The following is a 20,398-nucleotide window of genomic DNA, read 5'->3' on the forward strand; positions in this document are numbered from 1 at the left end:
TGAGAGGGTGTGCAGCCTGCAGTGCTGGGACCGTGTTCGGACACTGCATTTGTTTGCAGGGTGTTTTTCTATTTGGAGTGTTGAAGTAACAGTTGGCAGTTTGGAGGCTTTTGGTGAAAGCCGTAGAGGTTATTTGCTTTTCACAGCAATGGGTCTATGAGTTTGTATCATTACCCCGCCCCAATCTCTTTTTAAGGCGTGTATGTTTAAGCATGTTTACTGGGGTTACGCAGGCTTTGAGGAAGTTCCTAGTCACTTAAAATAACCTTCAAAACACAGTCTGTCGGAGGAAGTGGCTGCCTTCTGCTCCGCACGATGAGGCGAAGCCTGAGGGGACAGGCAAGAGTTTATTATAGTTTACAAATTACATTCAGTGTTTGCCGTAAAAGTACAGGAAATGAAGGGGCACGGGACTTCTACTCTCGTGTGATAAGAACAACCAGTGCTTTGGCCTACTGTACTTTTCATTTACCAGGGTAACTGAGCTCTCGCTAAAACAATTTTCTAGTAGCGCAGCCTAATGAATCGTGTCTGCTCACCTCCGTAGGAGTGCTAGTCTCCAGTGCTTTAAGTGGCCGTGGGGTCAGAAATCAGGAGGGAGAAGGGCCTGGGTGGGGGGCTGCAACAAGTGTGTGGCCTAAATGATGGGCATGGTCTGAAGTGTGTTGTGTATGGCTATGCAAGGTGTGTAACTACATTTTAGAAAATGTTTCATGTATTGGGGGGATTGTAATATGCACCTTATTGGGAGACGGGTGTAGGCGGGCACACAATATACATTTCATGCCTGAACTTCTAACCTGGCCCGCCTCTTGTTTCCAATCCTTGCTTCCCTGGGGTCGAGATCACCCTCGCGAACCCTGCTGTGAATGTGGTGAAGTTAGGAAAAGTCAGCACGTTGGAACAAGATCCCCAAATACCCATAAGGAAAAATATGCAAGGTTAAAGTAACTGGTTATGTGTGTTCACTTGTACTTGTCACTTCCGGTACACCAGGTTTTTGAGTTTTTTTTTTAAATTTTTTTATTTTTACAAAAAGGCAAATCGCAAGACACTATATACAAATTAAACTAATCATATGCAACTGCGTAAGTCCATACAGTGCACTGTACAAAAACTATTTATAAAAACCACCTTACTTTGGTGACAGTGCTGTCTCAAGGTCTTTGCTGCTGCTCTTTCATGATGTTCTCTAGGTCTTGACACACACTCTTGTGGTGGCCCTGGATTTCCAGCAGCACCCACAGTGTGTAGGGTCCCCAACATACTGTTGGGGCCCCTACTGTTTATGCTAGGAGCAGCACAGCAGCTAGCAGTAACTTAAGGGGAAGTCTCCTTTATTTAAGATGGCCAGGCTGCATATGTCAGATGCAGCCCAGCGTTATGTACAGCAGTAGGGGACCCCAAAGCACTACTCCACCTGGGGCACGTTTGCCAGGTGTGGCCCAGGGAGTCTTGATGGACCACTTGTCGGGTGGCCCCCTTCATTTATACGCAGTCCAGGAGGGCCTAAAATAAAGTCTATTGCATGAAGCAAGGGAAATCCAGCACCTACGAAATAGCACAGTGCAATGTGACACCGGCTTGTCACAGGTAGGGCTATGGTTTGAATCCCCTGCAAAAGCAAAGAAAAGGTGGCTTTACTTGCTGTCGGGGTGGCGGAAGCTGAGTGAGCCCCTGTAGCAGCGGATAAAGTGGATTTAATTGCCATTGGGGTGGTGGAAGCCAAGGGAGCATGGCAGCGCCCCAGATCAATTGATGTTTTGGGAGACCGCTGGGGCTCAGCCCTGGCCCACTTCGAATGTCTCACTAAAACCATTCGCAGCACCCGGCCAGGCATAATGTAAAGCAAAGGCAGTGCGCTTCTCACTATTAAACCATTCTCAATACCACGGCCTGTGTAGTGTTGCTGCACACCTCCAAGGCCTGGAGGGAGATTTTCTCTCCCTGCGAACCTGCCCAGAGCCTTTCGCCTGAAAGTGTTATTGCACAATGATACCCCCTCTCCCAACCCCCCATAGTGGGTGCGCGTTTAGATTCTATTAAATACACAAAGGTGAGTATTCTACAGTTATCGACTCATCCAGCAACAAAAAAAGCATTTAGAAAAAAACCCGATTCTGTTAACAGCTTTGAAACAGTACCCTGAAATGGAGGCTCTTTAATGAGTTGAACCATGGCCGCAGACAGCACACCCTGTCAGCAAAGGGCCCAGCACATAAAAGCCGAATTAGTTAGTCCCTCTTCCTCTTTAGCACTATTAAAGTGTCTCCTCCGAACAGGGTTGGAAAGCGGAACCCTAAAGAGATCTGGTAATGTCTTTCAAAATTGTGGTGGGAAACTGAAACACCCTTCCGCATATTGGAATGTGAAGGCAACTAGGCCATATTAGACACCTGTTTTTCCTTTGTAAAGGGCTAAGTCAACACCCTACATGTACTCGAGCATCCATCAAAGGTAAGACTGAAATGTGTATTAAGGTAAATTCAGAGAAACGAAATCTTTAATCTGACCCATTAGTGGTTGATCATCAGCCCGGATGGTCATTATAGCCCTATAAATATAAAGTGAGTTGCCCCTTTGCCAGGGCCATTTTATTCCCCTTAACCCGTGGACAATTTTTGTGTATGTGTACTCTAATAATTGTTGTTCCACCTACAACATTCTTTCATAAAATAATGTAAACCTCTCTCAGTAGGTTAATATATCCCTTCTAGCAAAAGACATTCTAGAGATATAACACACAGATGTCGTGTAAAGATGAATCAATCTGAGGAACCAAAGTCTGCAAACCCTCTGCAAGGGCAGGATCAGGGTGAGGCCATCGCCAGGGAAGGAAAACCATTGTATACATTTGAGGGAACAGAGGGGTGGGGGACCGTGTTCTTTCTGACAAGTTGACATTTCAATGTGAACCCATACTAATTCCTGTAGTGTACTGGAAAAGAGGACCCAGCCACCTGAAGGCAAAGAGGGGAGGATGTGGGGGGGCAATAACACAAGTTTTTGAACCATACTGGCCTATGAACATTATGAGAAATGTAAACTAAAGAAGCGGACCTATGCCCAGGCTTTGATTATGGCTTTGCAACAGGACATCCCCACCCAAAAAGCTTCTATTATGTACTAGCAACTCCCAACCTAAAGAGAAAAAAATAGTTGCTACTAAAAACCTGGATGGGAGGCAGGGAGGGATAATATTTGCTTCTGTGTTTTTAATAGAATCTAAATCCCCACGTATGATAGTGAGGGTGGCTACTTATTCAATGTCAAGACCTGAGGCTTTCTATTATGCAAGTCTGACGCATTTGTATAAACTGGCATGGCATTTTTATTTGCCAAAGAATAGTGGAGATCACAAAGAACTTGTCAGAGACCAGACCATATGTCATTCCCTTTATACTAACTTGAGATATGCCTTGCACTCCTAACCATTTGAGCTGGTAAAGCCAAGTTGAGAGCCACCACAAAGATACCGCAGCCCTGAATACTGATATTGTGAAGAGGAGATGAAGGGAGAACCATTAAACAGTCATTAGTTTGCCCGAGTCGGTTGTCAAGTTCTATGGAGATCGGGAAAGGGAGAAGGAAAGCACTTTTTTTCTTTACATTGTAATTTGAAATGAGCACAGGCAGCTGTATTGGTAGAAACGTTATTTGACTACCTCAACCAGAGCAAAAACCGGAAAACAGGTTGAAGCGTGGAGGGCTTGGAACCAGAGCCGTTCTTTCAAAACCCTTCCATTAGAAACCAAAACAGATGTAGTTTTCGTGGCTTTTCTGGCAGGGTTAGGTTCTGGTCAGGAACATTAAAGGGAAAAAATACATTCAGCACCAAAAGGAACAAACATTGAAATTAGTTATTCTCTTGTGAAATAGAGGCAAACCTGCCACCCATATTCTTTGGGGAAGGCACAATGTTTTCAACAAACCAGTGAATGGTCTCCGCAGGACAGATGACCAACCACTGTGGCACCTGCTACCCCTTTTTTTGCTTAATACACTGAAGAAAGAGGAGATTGTGTCCCCAATGCTGCAAAGGAATGAAGTTGTTGGTTGTGAGGCAATTTCAGTGGCAAGGAGAATGTTGTGGGCACATCTAGCAAAAACGAGATAGTTAGAACTGTGCCATGTGAACCCTCGAACTAGCTTCAAACAGATGGGTGAACAAATGAGACCCTGGCAGAGTAGGATGGAATATGATGGAAGCACCTAAGGAACTTTACTAGCAGGGGTACCCTGTGTCTTCAAAGGTCTTTGTTGCTTTGAGAGACGTGTGTGTGAGCAAGACTGAGCTGGTAATGCTAACGTAATGCCCAAATCCTCATTTAAGGAAATCTCAGAAACAGAAGTCGTAGACCTCCTCAAACATCTTAAACCATCGCAATGCAAGGGTGATGTGTGCCCCCGCAAGATCATAAAGGAGTGTGCTGAGCCACTTGCTCCTCTCCTGACCGCCTTCATTAACTCTTCATTTAAAACAGGCATAGTCCCTGACCGCCTTAAAGAGGCCCGGGTGCGTCCCCTCTACGCTAGACCCTTCTCAGCCCAATAACTACCGGCCCATAACGACCGTCCCATTTCTTCTTAAAATATTAGACAAGGCCGCCCACAGCCAAATCCAACTCTACCTTGAAACCAACTCTATTCTAGGCAAAAGGCAGTCTGGTTTTCGCAAAGGGCACGGAACTGAAACCACCTTATTAGACCTAAAACATCAAATCACCCATATCATGGACAAGGGCAAGGGCAAGCCTGGCCTCCTCCTCCTCCTCTTAGACCTCTCAGCAGCGTTTGACTTGGTTGACCACAATACCCTCACCAAACATCTCACACATGCTGCGTACTTCTCCAAGCAAGCTACTTCCTAGATTACCTCCTTCTTAGAAGGCAGAGCTTTGAAAGTCTTCTCTAATGTAACAAATGCAGCTCCCACCATCATTCACTGTGGTGTCCCAGAGGGATCGTGTACAGCCCCTATGCTATACAATCTTTTCACAAAGCCCCTTTTTGATAAATTGGATGCACTTGGGATCACATACACCAACTATGCTGATGAGACCCAAGTGCTCCTTCCTCTAACAGGAATTTATCACCAAGACACGACAGCCCTAAGGCAAATTTACTCCAACATTCAAGCTTGGATGGCCACAATGGGGACAAGACCGAAGTTCTTATTCTTGGCCAAAAGTCCACTGTAGCTAAATTAGACTCCCTCTACGCCAACTTCCACATCGATAACTGCATCATCCCAGTCTTCTCCTCTGTTAAAACCTTAGGGGTACACATCGATGCCACTCTGTCCATGAACAAACAAGTCAGCTCTATCGTCTCTGCCTCCGCCTTGAGTACTAAGCTCATCAACGTCATGAAACCTTTCCTAACAAAAGGCAACTGTCTGTCCGTGGCCAGAGCTACTATAGGGGCCAAGCTTGATTACTGCAATGCGCTCCTAGCCGGCACCTCCCAAAAAAACATAAGCAGACTCCAGAGTACCCAAAATAACTCGCTCAGAGCAGCTCTTAGTATACCTAAAAGAGACCACATCACACAAGCAAGAAAGACGGTTCACTGGCTCCCAGTCAAAGACTGCAACACGTTCAAAATCCTGACGACCACACACAAATGCATAAACTACACAACACCATCTTACCTCTCAGACACACTATCCAGATCACTCTCCTAGGCCCACCAGAACATACTACTCTAACCAACTCATTCTACCGCGCATCAATAGGGCTAAGGCTGGAGGGCTAGGCTTCCCTTATCTTGCTCCGAAGTTATGGAATGCGCTCCCCACCGCACTCGGAGCTGAAACTTCTCTCCATGCCTTCTGGAAAAACCTCAAAACTACTCTCTTCAACTGACTGCTTATGTCTTCCAACCCTTGCAGCTTCCCTATCCTCATGCTTCCCTATCTACTCTATACTATTTGTACATATCATGATTTTCTGTTGCTTTTTATGTAACTAAGCTATGATTACCTACTGTAACAAGCGCCACAATGCCTCTGGGCTGTTGTGCACTCCACAAATGTGAATAAATAAATAAATGCTTCTCAATCCACCCTTGCAGGATGGCCATGTCAATAGAGTTGTTTATCAGAAGGTACTGTTCCCCGGAAGCTTGTTTATGAATTTAATCAGTGGGTCTTAAGCCCCTAAAACTGTTACCTCTTTCTGTGACAACAAAAGAGATGCCCCCTACCCCCCAATATTTCCAGATAAAGTCTCTATCCTTGTGGCAATAGGTCTAGGATGCGTTCCTGTAAGTTAATGGATGAGGAGAGGTTGTAAAGGTTTTGTATGAGAACGGAGAAGGAAGGTCCTTACTCTGCACAATTAACATGATCCCCAAAGTGGACTAGTAAATGGAATTTCTAAGATTAGTACTGATTGGTCAACAATCATGCGCTGAGGCTAACAATGGTGCTAATGCAAAACATTCCTGCTAGAGGTCCCCTTTGTCCAAAAATCTCTTCGGGGGAGAACGCTGCACAATGTAAAACAGAACTGTTCTATGGGCACCAAATTGACTCTTTGTAAAGGAAATTAGTGGAAAATGATTGCTTCTTCAATCTAATATCAAGAGTTCTCTGGGAATTGGGAATGTGAGCTAAAGTGACAGTTCAGGAATGTTATAACTTCAAACTTGTATACATGCAGGTAAAGGCACTGCAGCAGAGTGTATTTCATAAATCGGCCTGTAGATCGCAATGGTTCTTAGAACTTCTCAGAGATCCCTAATTTCTCTGTTGTGGTACTTGTAAGCAGCAAGGTGGAGGAGTGTCAAAATATGACTGTACTGTCTGTCTCTTTAAGGGGCTGAGCCAATCTACCAAGTAGACAGACTACACATGAACCTGATGCACATTCTTCGGTCAAATTAAAAAGTATATATTTCTTTTTTAATATGATGTAAATTTATTGTTCTGTTCTCAAGGCAGGGGCTTTGCCTTTTGAGCTATCTTCTCTGCTCTATTAGATGCTGAACTTGTGTGGACAATGGACTACCAGTGGACTACCAAAGGATGGAATATCAGTGGGTGCTGTGCCTGTAATCTCCAGGGCACAGCTCTAGACCACCCGGCAAGGTGAACAAAAGGGGAAAGGAATATGCCCCGAAAAACAGAGAGGTATAGGCTCTGAAGCAAGGCTTACTGTGCAAAGCACTTGCTCGTGGCGACGGAAGCGGGTGTACCACGTGGGCAAACTCTAGGCTACCTGAAGCCAACCTACACAGTGGTTTTCGCTATGAGTTATGGGCCCACAAAAATGGCATGTGAGGATGTTTCAAGGGAAATGGAATGATGTGTATGAAAATGATAAAATATAATAAAAATGATATACACCATCTTAACGAGCAATTAAAAGCAAGCATGGCACAGTTAAGCTGCCTCTTACAAATAAATGTACATAATTGAAAGACACTTAAAACCCTAATGGACAAAAATGAATAATCAGAATGTATGGTAATGGAGAGTACTTTGCTGCTGTGAATGACAGCAAAGAAGAGGACGAGGGACTCATTACTTAGGCTTTAACGTCCAAGGACTTGGCCGATTGGATGTTCTGGGGTCATGGCCCAATTCCTTAGGGAGCCTCAGTTTCAGGTTGCTCTATCAAAGCGGTTAATGTTGCACAGGAAAAGGTTTTTGTTGTTTGCTGTTGGATGAGACGATAAAGATGATGCATAATTAGAAGACTTGAACCGTGACCTAGAATTCACAGGCAAGGTACTCCCGGGCCAGGGTATCCTGGGCAAGTCTATGCTGGAGGCAGAGCCTGGACAGGACACTGTCAACTGAGGTGGGAAGCTGGGGTAGAGGGTGGTTTGGGGCTCTTCCTGCCAGTGATCTGGGTGGGGAGATTTCATATTTCAGCTGCATTGGAAGAGCAGATCCACCTCCAATGCAGACCACAGCCGTGAGGGTCTTTAGTCACCCTGTGTTTTATCTCAATTTCAGCTGGTGTTTGTGGTCCCTGAGCTGTAGGGGGGATGACTCCTGGGGTTTACTGCCCTGTCGAGTTCTGGGCTAAGGATGAGAGCCAGAGCATCTTGGTGGACTTTCTGCTGCCGAACGGGATCTACGTGTGCTTCCTGGTGCCTCGCAATGACAGCCTCCGGGCCATCAAGCAGGTGATGTATGCCATGCTCTTCCCATTGTTTGTTAAGCCCCTGCGCCACCATCCTTACCTATATAATCTGGGCTTTCCTCTGCATTTCTTTCTCCCACTCTCGGGTACCCCTCATTATCTGTCTGTACCTGTGTTCATTTTCATCTAGTCTTGGTGGACTCTGCTATTTAGTGCTGGGTGTCGGGCCCTGTTTTCAGAGCAGCCCCGATGCCTATTATGAATGTATTAACCACTCCTATTTGGATTCTTTATTCCGTGATTTTGATGACTAGGCTGCTTGCTCTCTTTCCCTTGCGCTCTCCCTTGAGCCCCACTCTCTCGTGCCCCGCAGTTTCCCCCTTCTTTCGCTCTCTTCCCCAATCTTTCGTTCTTTCCCTCTTAATCCCATCCCTTCTTTCTCTCTCCCTTCCCCTTTTGTCTTTGTCTCTCTCCCTTCCCCTTTTGTCTTTGTCTCTCTCCCTTCCCCTTCTCTCTCTCTCCCTTCCCCTTCTGTTTTTCTCTCTCCCTCCCCCTTCTGTCTTTCTCACTCCCGTCTACTTCCTCTCTCCACCCTTTATTTTCTTCCCCTCTCGCTTTCTCCCTCCTCGCTCCTATGACATCTCTTTGCATGTTAACCTCCTGCTGTTGCTTTGGCATCACATGCAGTTTTTATTGTACCCGACTTCATGACTATACATTATTTCCTTTAGTTCCTCTGCAATATATGCAGTGTGTGTTATACTGTTCTCATGTGTCTGCACTTTATTTACCTCCCTGTAGTCACTGTGGCAACATGCAGAGTGTGAGCCTTTTTTCCACATGCTCGGCGACCCTTCCTCCTATGTCTTCACCTGTGTCAACCAGACGTCCGAGCAGCAGGAGCTGGAGGATGAGCAGCGACGACTTTGTGATGTGCAGCCCTTCCTTCCTGTACTGCGGCTTGTGGCCCGTGAGGGTGACCGCGTGGACAAGCTTATCAACTCCCAAATCAGCCTACTCATCGGGAAAGGTGAGTGTTCACCTGACTGTGGTGCTGACTGTGATGAGTGCCTCACAGTGAGATCCAATGCCATGGTTACATCCTCACTACCAGATAAACCTGCTGTTAGACTTTATCAACGCTTCCTGCGCCTCATCAATATCCTGGCTTCTCCTGCTGTCCCCTCTCTTCCCTCCACGGCTTCCTTGCCTCCCCCTGCTGCCTCCTCCTTGGCTACCTTGCCCTCTCCTCCTTCCTCTTTTGCCCCCCCCCCCAATCCTCCTGTTGGGCTTCTTCTACCCCTCCGCAGGGCGTGCCTCTGATTTGTTCCCCTCTCTGGAAGTCTTTCAAGTACGGCAACCTTCTCCATATTGCCACTCTCAACTCTGGCTCAGCTGTCTAACACGCCTCTGACATCTGCCACCTCGCGGAAGAACTTGTCCTTGGTTTAACCGAGACATGGTTCACGGCCAGCTCTGTCACCAGCTTTGACACTGAACTTCCTGATGGCTACAAGAGCCCCTCTTTGCCCAGATCCAAACGTACTGGAGGGGGTGTAGCCCTGATCTTCCCGGAGTGAATTCCTGCCTCTGTCATTCCTATGCAGGCCGACTCCTCTTTCAACTGCCTCGTCTGCAGACTCTCTCTCTGCCAGCCATTCCCTTACTGTGGCTACCATCTATCGGCCACCTGGTCAGATCTCCTCCTTCCTCTCTGAGTGGTCAGACCTCTCCTCCTCCCTCCTGGCCTCGACCACTAAACTCCTACTTCTTGGAGATTTTAACATCCACCTGAATGCTTCCTGTCCTTCCTCTGGACTCTTTTGCGACCTCTGTGACTCTCTCTCTTTCTCCCTCCCCTTTGGCCCGAATCGCTCTGGATTTTCTGATCTCTTCAGACCTTCCCCTTTCTATCCCTCTCACCACTCCTTTGCACGGCCCTGGCTTCTCATTTCATCTCTAAAACTCTGGACATCCTGTTCTTTCTCTCTTCCTCTCACCCTCCTCCCTCTACTCTTCCGCTGGCCTCTCTTTGGCTACCTTTCCTCCCTCCTTCTTTGCCTTTCCCCGGTTCTCCCCAGATGAGGTTTGTAGACCAGTCCGATGTAGGAAAGTCTTGTCAAAACAGGTTCGCCCCTGTTACTCCAAAACCATCAAGGACCACATTGACACCATGGCTCCTGCTCTGGCTGACTTCTGCAACCACTCCTTTGCCACTGGAGTCTCCCCCCCGCTCCCCTTCCCTTCCTGAAGCACTCCCTCGTGCACCCTCTTAAGAAACCCTCAGCCGACCCCTCCTGCCCGGCTAACTATCGCCAAATCTCCATCACTCCTTTCCTGGGCAAACTCCTAGAAAAGCCCTATGTCCTCATCTTACTTGATCTCTCTTCTGCCTTTGACACGGTCAACCATGCCATCCTGCTCAACCGTCTCCGTGATGACCTGGGTATCACCAATCGGGCCCTGGCTTGGCTGACCTCTTTCCTCTCTGATCGACCCTCCCAGGTCCTACTTGGTCCTTCCTCTCTTCTATCTACCTCTCTCTCTAACTGTGGTATTCCCCAGGGGTCTAACATCTCTCCCTGGCTATTCAACCAATACCTGGCACTTCTTGCCCACTGCATTGCCGCTCTCTGGCCCAACTTTCCGTGCTATGCGGATGACTCGGATCATTTTCAGGCTCCCTTCTGCCACCTCTTCTCCATCTCTCATTTCTGACTGTCTGCTATCCAGGAGTAGTGTGCCGCCAAACATCTCTGCCTTAGTGCCAATAAGACTGAGATTCTTACTTTGCCTCTCCTTCATGTTCCCTCTTGTTCTGTCCTATTTTTTTTTCTCTCTCCCTCTTGTTTTGTTTTTTCAGTCCTAGTCTGTCCTTTGCATTCTGTCTCTCCCTCCTGGTCCGTCTCCCTTCTAATATTTGCCCCCCACCTAGTCTGTTTTCCTTTGCTTTGTGTCTTCCTCTACTTTGTGTCTTAGTCTGTGCCCCGCATTCTCTGTCCCTCGTATTCTGTCCAGGCCTGTCCCTCCCTCCCTGTTTTGTGCCTCAATACAATTCTATCCTTGTCCCTCCCTTCCAGTTTGTCATTACCTCCTATTCTCTCTTACTCTATCTCTCCTTCCTGGTCCCTGTCTCTCTCGTACTGTCTCTCTCCTGCTGTTTTGTGTTTCCACCTTTTTTGGCCTATCCTGTCCTTTGCATTCTGTTTCTCCTTGGTCTGTGTCTCCCTTCTAGGCTGTACCACCCTCCTAGTCTTGAGTTTCCTTCTGCTTTGTCACTCCTTTTTCTGTCCCATGTATTCTATCTCTCCCACCTATTGCGTCTCTCAATCCTAGTCTGTCTTTCCCTCCTGTTTCGTCCTCATTTTCTTCCCCCTAGTAGCCCCTCCTTGATCTGTGTCATTCTTGCTCCCTCCCTCCTCCTGCTGTACTTTTTCCTGTCCCTGGTTTCTTCCCCTCTCTTGGCCCAGCGTTTCATTCAGATAACACAGAGAGGGCAGAGGTGTCTGTGCACTCATTATCCGTGCTGACAAAGAAAATAAACACAGCATGGAACTTATTTCATGCTGTGCTTGTTCTTTGAACGGTGCACCTGACTACAAGGCGGCAAGTGGCTAATTCTTCAAGCTGTGGGTTTCGTGCTTCCCCCGGTCACCCTCTCCCGCTGGTTTGCAACCGCAGCGCACCCCACACTTTGTAGCTTGGCCCTCTTCCTGCCCTCTCGGGTCAGGAAAGTGCATTATAAGGCAGTTTTCTTCAATCTGGCCAAAGAACAAGAGAACATCTTGTGGCACTGCCTTTTAGGTAGTTTTTATGGTATAGTGTCCATACGCGATTGTGCACACCAAAAATAGTGCAAAAATTGGAAACATGTAACTGCTGCAACCAGCTTCTCTTTAGGCATGTATAAATGTAACCACACATCCCATGTGTAAAAAGAGATGGGGATAATTCGCCCTTGCACTGCATTGCAAGATGCTGTGTGCACTGTAAAAATACAAGAATTCCAAAGGGGGGCGGGGGACGTTTCCCAGTACTGATAGTATGGTATGGACTGATCAGTTGCCACATAACAAATGAGCAAAAGGCAAGTGAAGCTGAAGGCTTTACTTCGCTTTAAAAAGTCAGCACAGCACTCGCCGTGGTCACAAGAGGAAGTTATGTATCCGACAAACATTGCATAAATAAATATGCAGGTATCTGACTGACAATGCATAAATAAATATCTACCCCTATTAACATTGAAACTATCCCACACGTTGCAGAACGGCACCACCCAACTGTTTTCAGAGGGGAGCTGCAGGAACTTGGGTGTTGCCCAAGTAAGAGAAAACCTTGCTCATGTCGAACAAAAGTCAGCAGGTTTTAAGGAGGATGCAGGACAATCCCTCGGTTTAAACAAATGTCTGATGCATTCTGGTGAGCAAAGTCTTGATTAATACCCACGAGACAACCTTGAAAATGTACTACCACTTTGAAAGCCAGATCTGAACTACACTGTCCCGTTTTTGGGCAAAGAGTTAATTGCCTCTCGGGTGTTTTCTGTTCAGCTCGCCATCTCACTGAACCGCGTATGATCACTTTAACGACCCTGATTTTTTTGTATTTGTTTTTAGCAAGCCTCCCTCGCATACTGCTGGGTGTGTATGCAGTATGGTAAAGCAAAACGACATGTCCAGAGTCCAAAGTGATGTCTTCTTAAAATCCAGGACTGGGTGATGGTGATGTTCTTCACATCCACCTGGTTAGGGTAGTGTGGGCCAAAGCAGGGCAGTTTAATAAGTTACTCACTGTGCAGGTGGTAGTTTTGAACAATGTTATTGACCAAACGTGGATGAAAAAATACGCTAGTGACAACATATTTTACAAAAAAATGTCTCCTAAGGTAGTACTCACACTCTCATGAAAAGTAACAAGTTGCCATTTCTGATTGCCTGACACTTTCTTATTGGCGCCTGGCTCATTTTTACATGTTAATTTTTTTTTTTTTTGTTCAGGCTACGCCCGTCATTCAAAGCACGCCCCCAAATAAGCCCCCTTCGACCTCACCCCCGCACAAAAAGCCCTGCCTATACCCTCAAGTAAAGTAACTTGAACCCTTAACACACTGGTAAGCAAACTTCCAAAACCTGAAGGAGATCCAGAACATACGTCTAGTGGAGACTGACGGAGGAGCACAGAGACTGAATAAAGCGTTGGAAAGGTTGTTGTCAAGAACTGTGTGAGACTGGCAGAGTCAAAGGAAGCCTCTTGGATGCCATACCGTGAGCCGATGAGTCGACACTAGTTTTAAATCAAATGGTTTTCTAGTTTCTTCGCTTTTATAGTCCATCTTTATTGTGGGTTGGGTACATTGTCCTATTTGACAGTCCGTTTACAGTATTCGAAATAAAGATTTCATGAGCTTGCTGTTAATGCAACTCCTGATATATAGGCCTAAAACACTACAGTAAGCAGGCACTTCTGTGGAAGGAGGGGTGAGAGCTTCAATTTGAACTCTGCATGAGAAGTAAACACATTTTTATTTTTTATTTTCCTTCTTTCTTCTATATTCTCATTATGCTTGAAATGACTTCGTGATGTGTCTCAAAGCTTCTTTTCTGCACATTCCTAAACTCGGAGTTCATGTCACATAGGTCTGTTTGTATGGAACCACTTGGCCAGAGCAGTCAAAAGTATCTGTGGGTGTCAAGAGAACTTGATTCTTCTAGCCTACAAGCAGGCGCTAAATAGCTCCCAGCAATTTAAACCTGTCTTTACTTTGTTACTGCCCTTTGTTTATTCCGAGCTTTTGCAGGGCGCGTGGGAGCTCTGAGCTTCAAACGTGTACCCTAAATTCGCATATTTAGCAATACAACGACTTAAACTTTGATTGGGGGTGGAGAGGAAGAAAGAGGGTGCAGGTTGTGCTCTACGTCGTCTAGAAAATGACGGGGAATGTAATACTTTTACACGCCGGGTGGGGGACAAGGGGGTGTACTGGTTGTTGGGGGCCTGCCTCGGAGCACAGGGCAGGCCCCTGCGTGTGTCGGGAGCACCCGACAGACCCTCAGTGTGGCGCTCACGCCGCGGACAAAGGAGTGGGGGTCACCCCACTCGCTCCCAGCCACGTGGGTTGCTTCGGTGATCTGGATCACCCAGCACATGGCAGCCCCGGCTCTGGGGGCACCTAGGCCGGGGTTGCAGCCTCCAGCCATGATCACAAGGCCAGACAGCTGAAGAGGGCGGTGTTGCCCAGGAGGGGCGCCGACCTTGTGGAGGGCTAAGTCCCTGGGCCTACTCCACGTGGTGGGGCACCAGCCTGGTGCACACAAAGGAACAACACCAGAGTCTGTTTCGAATTGACTGATGAGCTGGAAACAGCTTGTGCTTTTTATTAACTTGGTCACATGGTTCCCCCATGTGACCAAGACAACACACTGGGAGATACCATGTCTCCCAACAGGGGTGACATGCAACACTCCTCCTTTTTCCTAACAACAAAATAAATGGAAAACCATGACATGATACACACACTACCACTACAAAACCATACCTCCCACACACATGCACCCTTTATTAACCTGGGTGAGTTGGTCTCATGTCACTGAATGGCACCAATGAGGGACCCTGGCACCACATAAAGCATTCCACATATACCGACGTCCACCAGTTTACATTGCCCACCGACTGGGCCATTTTAAGCAACTCCAAGTCTGCCGGCTCCCAGCCTTCATGGGGATGTCTACAGTGTCCATTGGCATACCCATGGAGTAGCAGGAGACCAGTGTGGATCCTCACCAATGTTCCCTTAGGACAGTCACACCACAGTTCAGTGGCTGGCAAAGCCGCACCTGGGGGCACCAGGGGCCACATCGGCCTAGTCCTTCGCTGGTGGAGGCAGATGGCATGGCAGGCTGCTGGCGTGGCCATGACGGGCCAGCTCCATGTTCAGGGCAGGCAGTGCTGCACTTGGGAATGGCCGGGTGCCACCTCAGTCTGATCTCTGGGTGGTTGCAGGAAGACTCGGGCAGCACGATGGCAGGGTGGGTGCTTTCCGCACCAGGCTCATTGATGTTCCCCAGCCATGTCCACTGGCGGCATGCACCTGGATCGGTTCAGAGTCGAAATCCCTGAGGGCGTACAAGCACTCCCCATGGCAAAACTGGGAGCCTCTGTGAGGTACACATTGATGGGTCTGGAGGGCACCCTAGCCCTGATGGGCCTTCTGTGCTAAAGTGCTGGTTGCATGGCCCTCCTCGATCTTTTGAGATTTACTCCACACTCAACTGACACCCTGGGCAGCCGGGCGATTGCGGGCCCTTTTGATTTGGCGCCCAGCCGACCAGTGCAGAGCTCTGTTCTGGTGGAGGGTGGCGAAAGCGCTGTGGGGTAAAATTGTCCCTTTTTTCCCTATTTACAAAGCGTTGGGTGGTCACCTGCAGCACCCCTGCATTACTTGGGAAATGTGGCTCCCTCCAGGAACCATGGCCTGATTTGGTAGCCATATGGTAACCTCTGATTGCACCCGTGAGCCCGGGTGATTGATGGCCATGCCCCCTTTCACCACGGCTGAAGTCCTTTGGTGTGCTTTCCTGCGTGCCGGGGTACTGTATGGCACCTCACCTTTTTTTTTGTTTCCCACGCTTTCTGTCCTGTTCTGCGTTGATTATTCACCCTGGCAGGCCCGGGTTCGCCCCTCTTGCTGCGGCCGAGACACTCAAAACGTTGTTGTTCCGTGTGCCGCCGCAGCCCTCATTGTCGCGGCGAGATGCTTTAATAGATCACCGCCGGGCCCATGCGTTGGAAGGCCACACCCTCTCCCTGTTCCGGGCCCATCACAGGGCTCTGTAGCCTTCATTTATTTTCAAACTTTTCCTTCCCGGCGAGCCCGGGTCCCAAACTGGGTGCGCCCCGTCTCCTGGGGTCACCGCAGGCTTCACTGCTCCCTTCGTTGAAACTACGGCACGAGGTTCGTGGGCCACACCCACCATTGTATGTTTGCAGGCGAATCGTATTAGGGCCGGTTAGATATCACTGCTGCGGCCCAGTCAGGTCACCGCAGGGAGGCACCAGCTGTCTGTAGCGCCCCGTCCCCCCGCCCCCCTGCAGCTGAATCACGCGGTGAGCTGGTGCGCACAGACACACCTCCCAGCAAGGGCCCAGGGACGCCTAGGCCCCACCCACCTTGTTCGGCGGCTGCTGCCACTCACCATGCGGCCAACTGGGCCTTTCCTCCTTCTGTTCTGCGGCCGCCACACTGCCTGTGATTGGGGCCACCTCAGCTGTTCGGCGGCCCACCATTGGCACCACGCCTCCATTATCTGCTCCTCAGAGCGAGCTCTTCTTTCGCAGTGCCAGCACACGGCACTGCGGCCATGCCTCCCGGCAGCCCATCCACAAGATCGCCTCGCAGGGCCCGGACCAGCCTTCGTCGCCATTGTTGGGGGCCTGCCTCGGATCACCGGGCAGGCCCCTGTGTGGGTGTCGGGAGCACATGACACAGACCCTCAATGCGGCGCTCATGCTGCGGACAAAGGAGTGAGGGTCACCCCCACTCGCTCCGGAGCAACCCACGTGGCTGGGATCACCCAGCACACGGCACCCCTGGCTCTGGGGGCACCGAGGCTGAGGTTGCAGCCTCCAGCCATGAGCACATGGCCATGCAACTGAAGAGGGTGGCATTGCCCAGCAGGGGCGCCGACCTCGTGGAGGGTACCGTCCCTGGGCCTACTCCACGTGACCAAGACAACACACTGGGAGATACCATGTCTCCCAACAGGTGTGACATGCAACACTGGTTGTTTTTTGAAGGCAATATATTACAAATGTAGTCGAGTTTTCTGGTGTGTGAAAGCTTGGAATAATAGCCGTAGATCCCACCCAGGTCTCGTGCGTGACCCCTTCAACCAATCCTGGCATTTTAATCACAGTACTGTTGATGCCCCCAATGAACACAAACAGACTATGGACAGTAGATTGCAAAGTGTGGTTGCTTGGAACACCCGGACTGGTCGATGGTGTGACATGACATGAGGCACTTGGTAGCAATGACTCTTGTGGAGTTTTTGAAAGAAACGTTAATTGAACTTTGCAAATTCTGTGGCTTGCCCATGTGTGGGGTAAGACTATCTTTCTTCACAGCTGCAGAATTTGTCACCACAAACCACACACGAGAAAACGGGGTGTAAATACTCGTGCTTTCCGCCGCATTTTCTGCGTGTTTACTTCGCCTTTTAAAGCAGTGTTAGAATGGTTGATTCCGAGGAAGTCATTTTTAGACTCTAGAATAGCATATTGTGGTTTCCGCCAGTGTAATTGTCAGTGAGATAACAAGCTGCGAGCACTGAAAAATGAGTTGCTCTGTTTGTATTGGGTAGAAAATTTAGATAGTCAGAGATTCTGTTGGTAGGGCGGGAGAAGCAAGGATGCCATTCAAGCTTTGCAGGGTGACTGCATCAGCTCGACTTGGTCAGGTGATCCGCTATAGCAGTTCAGAAGCTCGGAAGTGTCTCTTATTTTGTGAGTCTAACCAGTGTTTTAGTTTTACACAATTACTTTTTGTTATAGAGCATATATTAAAGTTACTTACTATGACCCCACGCCCCCCCGCCGCCCAACCCCCTGATTTTGTAAGCTCTGCCTACACCCTGCATAGGTTGAGGCATCTTGTAGGTAGATGCAGGGCTTTAAGTGGGCGGGGTAAACTGGGGGTTGAGGGGGAGAGGAGTTGGGCAGAAGTCTCCCAAACTTTGAGCCGGGGCCTCCTCGCAGGGCCGGCCTGAGGGCAGGGCCGCCCGGGCGACCGACCGACCGGGGTGCCATTCACCCCCACCCCTTCACCCCTCCCTGCCACGCTAGCTGGCGGTTTGGGGAATGCGCTGCAGCCGTCCTGTTGAAATTAAAGAGACCCGGCTCTCTGCGCCTATTGAAAAATGGGGCACCCCCCTGCATGAATTGGACACGCGGGGGTCAGGGGGAGGGCTGTACCACATTTTTGTTTTGCTGCCGGAGGCGCTACAGTTGGCTCCCACCACCCAGACGGCGAGGAAAGCAACTTCATTATTTTTTTTTTTAATATTGTCACGAGCTGGATATACAACACTGAGCCAGTGACAAGCCAGTGTCACATCGCACTGTGCTATTTCGGAGATGTAGCATTTCTTTTGTTTGATTCAACAGACTGCTTGACACATAAAGCCCATCAAGCAGTCTACTGAATCAACCAAAAGAAATTGAGCACTTATGAAATAGCCCAGTGCATGGCAACACTGGCTTGCAGAGCAGCCTGACAGTGACAGTGAGGCAAGCCACTTTTTTTATTGTCCTGTGCCCGGGACACGTCAGGACACACCCATCATTTAGACCACATCCCCACGTTACAGACTCCCATCCCCCACCCGATTTCTCAGTGCTTTAAGTGGGCGGGGGCTTCCCGGCAGTCTCCCAACAGTGGGGTTAAGCCAGGGCCCTGCTGGGGCCCCTGGTCCCACCACAACATTGGCCGGATGCATTATCGCTGCGACGAGAGAAGCGTCCGCCATTAGGTCAGGCAAGCTGACAGAAGTGTCAGCCAGCCACAGCATCGCTGTAGCTGGCTGGAACTTCTGTCAGTCACTGTAAATTCCTCTGGTGACCCCTCACGCGAAAGTTCTCCAGAGGAAGTTACTGTGCCTTTGTTTGCCCAGGTCGCTGTGGCGTCTTTAACTCTCAGCGAACCTAGGGACTCCTCAACATATTTCGAGGTTTATAAAAGATGGCTTGAAAAGTGCACAATTCAGGCCATCTTTAATAAAGCCTAGCCAACGGACAAAGACATCTTGGGCTTTGTCGGGAAAGGTTTATAAAAGATGGCTTGAATTGTGCGCTTTTCAAGCCATCTTTTATAAACATAGAAATGTTTAACAAAGATGGCTTGGAAAGTACACAAACAATAAGGTACGCACACAAATATATAAATGCTATATATTTGTGTGCGTGCCTTACTATGGTTTACGTACTTTGAAGTACACAAACCATAGTAAGGCACGCAAACAAATATATAAATGTAAGCATTTATATATTTATGTGTGTACCTTACTATGGTTTGTGTAGTATGCAAATAGAAACGGAGTATAGGTGGGCACTACGGAATACGTTCTGTAGAAAAGTTCAATTTATGTAGATGTGAATCTTAAAGTTACTTTATCCTGGAGCTACCAGTTTAGAAAAGGTCCTTTGGCATCCAGACCTCACAATATAGAAACAAAGGGAAAATAAGGTAATCGTACCTTATTTAAAACTGGTGCTCACAGTTGACCCTTGTCAGGGTTGCACGAATAGTTCAATTTGTTGATCAGTTATTTATCTATTCACCAAACAGTCAAAAAGGTCATTCAAAGTTTCTCAAAAGAAATGTTTAATTTACGTTTCGATTCTCATATCTTGATTTCACTCTTTTTAGGTGAGGCATTCCATGAATACGTGTGACTATTAGTGAGTTAGTACATATGCCTATGCATTTTGGTCTATGACCATCTTTAGGGCTGTACTAATATGTAATCTCACATCTCTGTATAATTATGTCAAGTTGGATAACACACCACATTTACATTGAAAATGTATAGATGTAAATATGAAACACATACCCCAAGTAGATCCGGAATTTTTGATATTAAAAAGAAAAGAAAGACCGGAGCAAGAATTATAATAATGCCGTTCAAAATAGACAACCCATACTATGTTATTCACATTCACATCTTGTACCTTATGTGCTGTTAAAATTCTCCTGGAAAGTGTATATATTTCTCATATCGTCCAGTGCCGCTGTTAAATGTGAGAGAGAATGACTGTCAATGTGCTGTGGAGTACACGGGCGATATAATCTCTGCATTGTGTCTGGATCGCTTACCTGTGAGTCTAGTGGCAGCAGTATGGACCCGGGCGCATTCGCGTGTGAAAGTGAAATGCGTGCGGGCTTCGACGCTTGACTAAAAAGTCCATGGCAACGGGAGTGGGGCGACTGGGAGCCGCGCGAACGCGGCCATACGTACGCCTCTGGTCCCACCTCTACGTGTGGGTACACACAGAGGCGGGGCTGTCGCCATGGAAACATGTAGTGATCAAGGTATCGAGTGCGTGCATTAAAGGAAAATGTCTACTTAAACTGCGCAATCACAATCGAGCTGTTTTCATAATATATATTTACGTCTCGATACTCGTGTTAATGTATGTTAGAATGCTATCGCGGCGTGTGCGTCGAGATGCAAGCAAAATTGTGTGGATGAGAAGAGAAACGGAGATTGAAAATAAGGGTAAAGGGGGGGGTCCCAGTGTTCACCACA

The 20,398-nt window shown here is 48.1% G+C and overlaps 1 protein-coding gene across 2 annotated transcripts in view; it reads left to right on the forward strand.

The window, feature by feature from the left end:
* PIK3CD (phosphatidylinositol-4,5-bisphosphate 3-kinase catalytic subunit delta) overlaps positions 1 to 20,398 on the forward strand; it is a 764,407-nt gene that overhangs the window by 159,337 nt on the left and 584,672 nt on the right. For both annotated transcript variants that reach the window (XM_069610020.1, XM_069610019.1), the window contains 2 exons: positions 7,967 to 8,139; positions 8,898 to 9,126. In XM_069610020.1, the coding sequence (XP_069466121.1) occupies positions 7,999 to 8,139; positions 8,898 to 9,126 (370 nt within the window). In that variant the 5' untranslated portion in view covers positions 7,967 to 7,998. The remainder of the gene's footprint in view (positions 1 to 7,966; positions 8,140 to 8,897; positions 9,127 to 20,398) is intronic.

This window comes from Ambystoma mexicanum, chromosome 8 (genome assembly GCF_040938575.1).
Source record: "Ambystoma mexicanum isolate Mex_15411 chromosome 8, UKY_AmexF1_1, whole genome shotgun sequence".
Lineage (NCBI taxonomy): Eukaryota > Metazoa > Chordata > Amphibia > Caudata > Ambystomatidae > Ambystoma > Ambystoma mexicanum.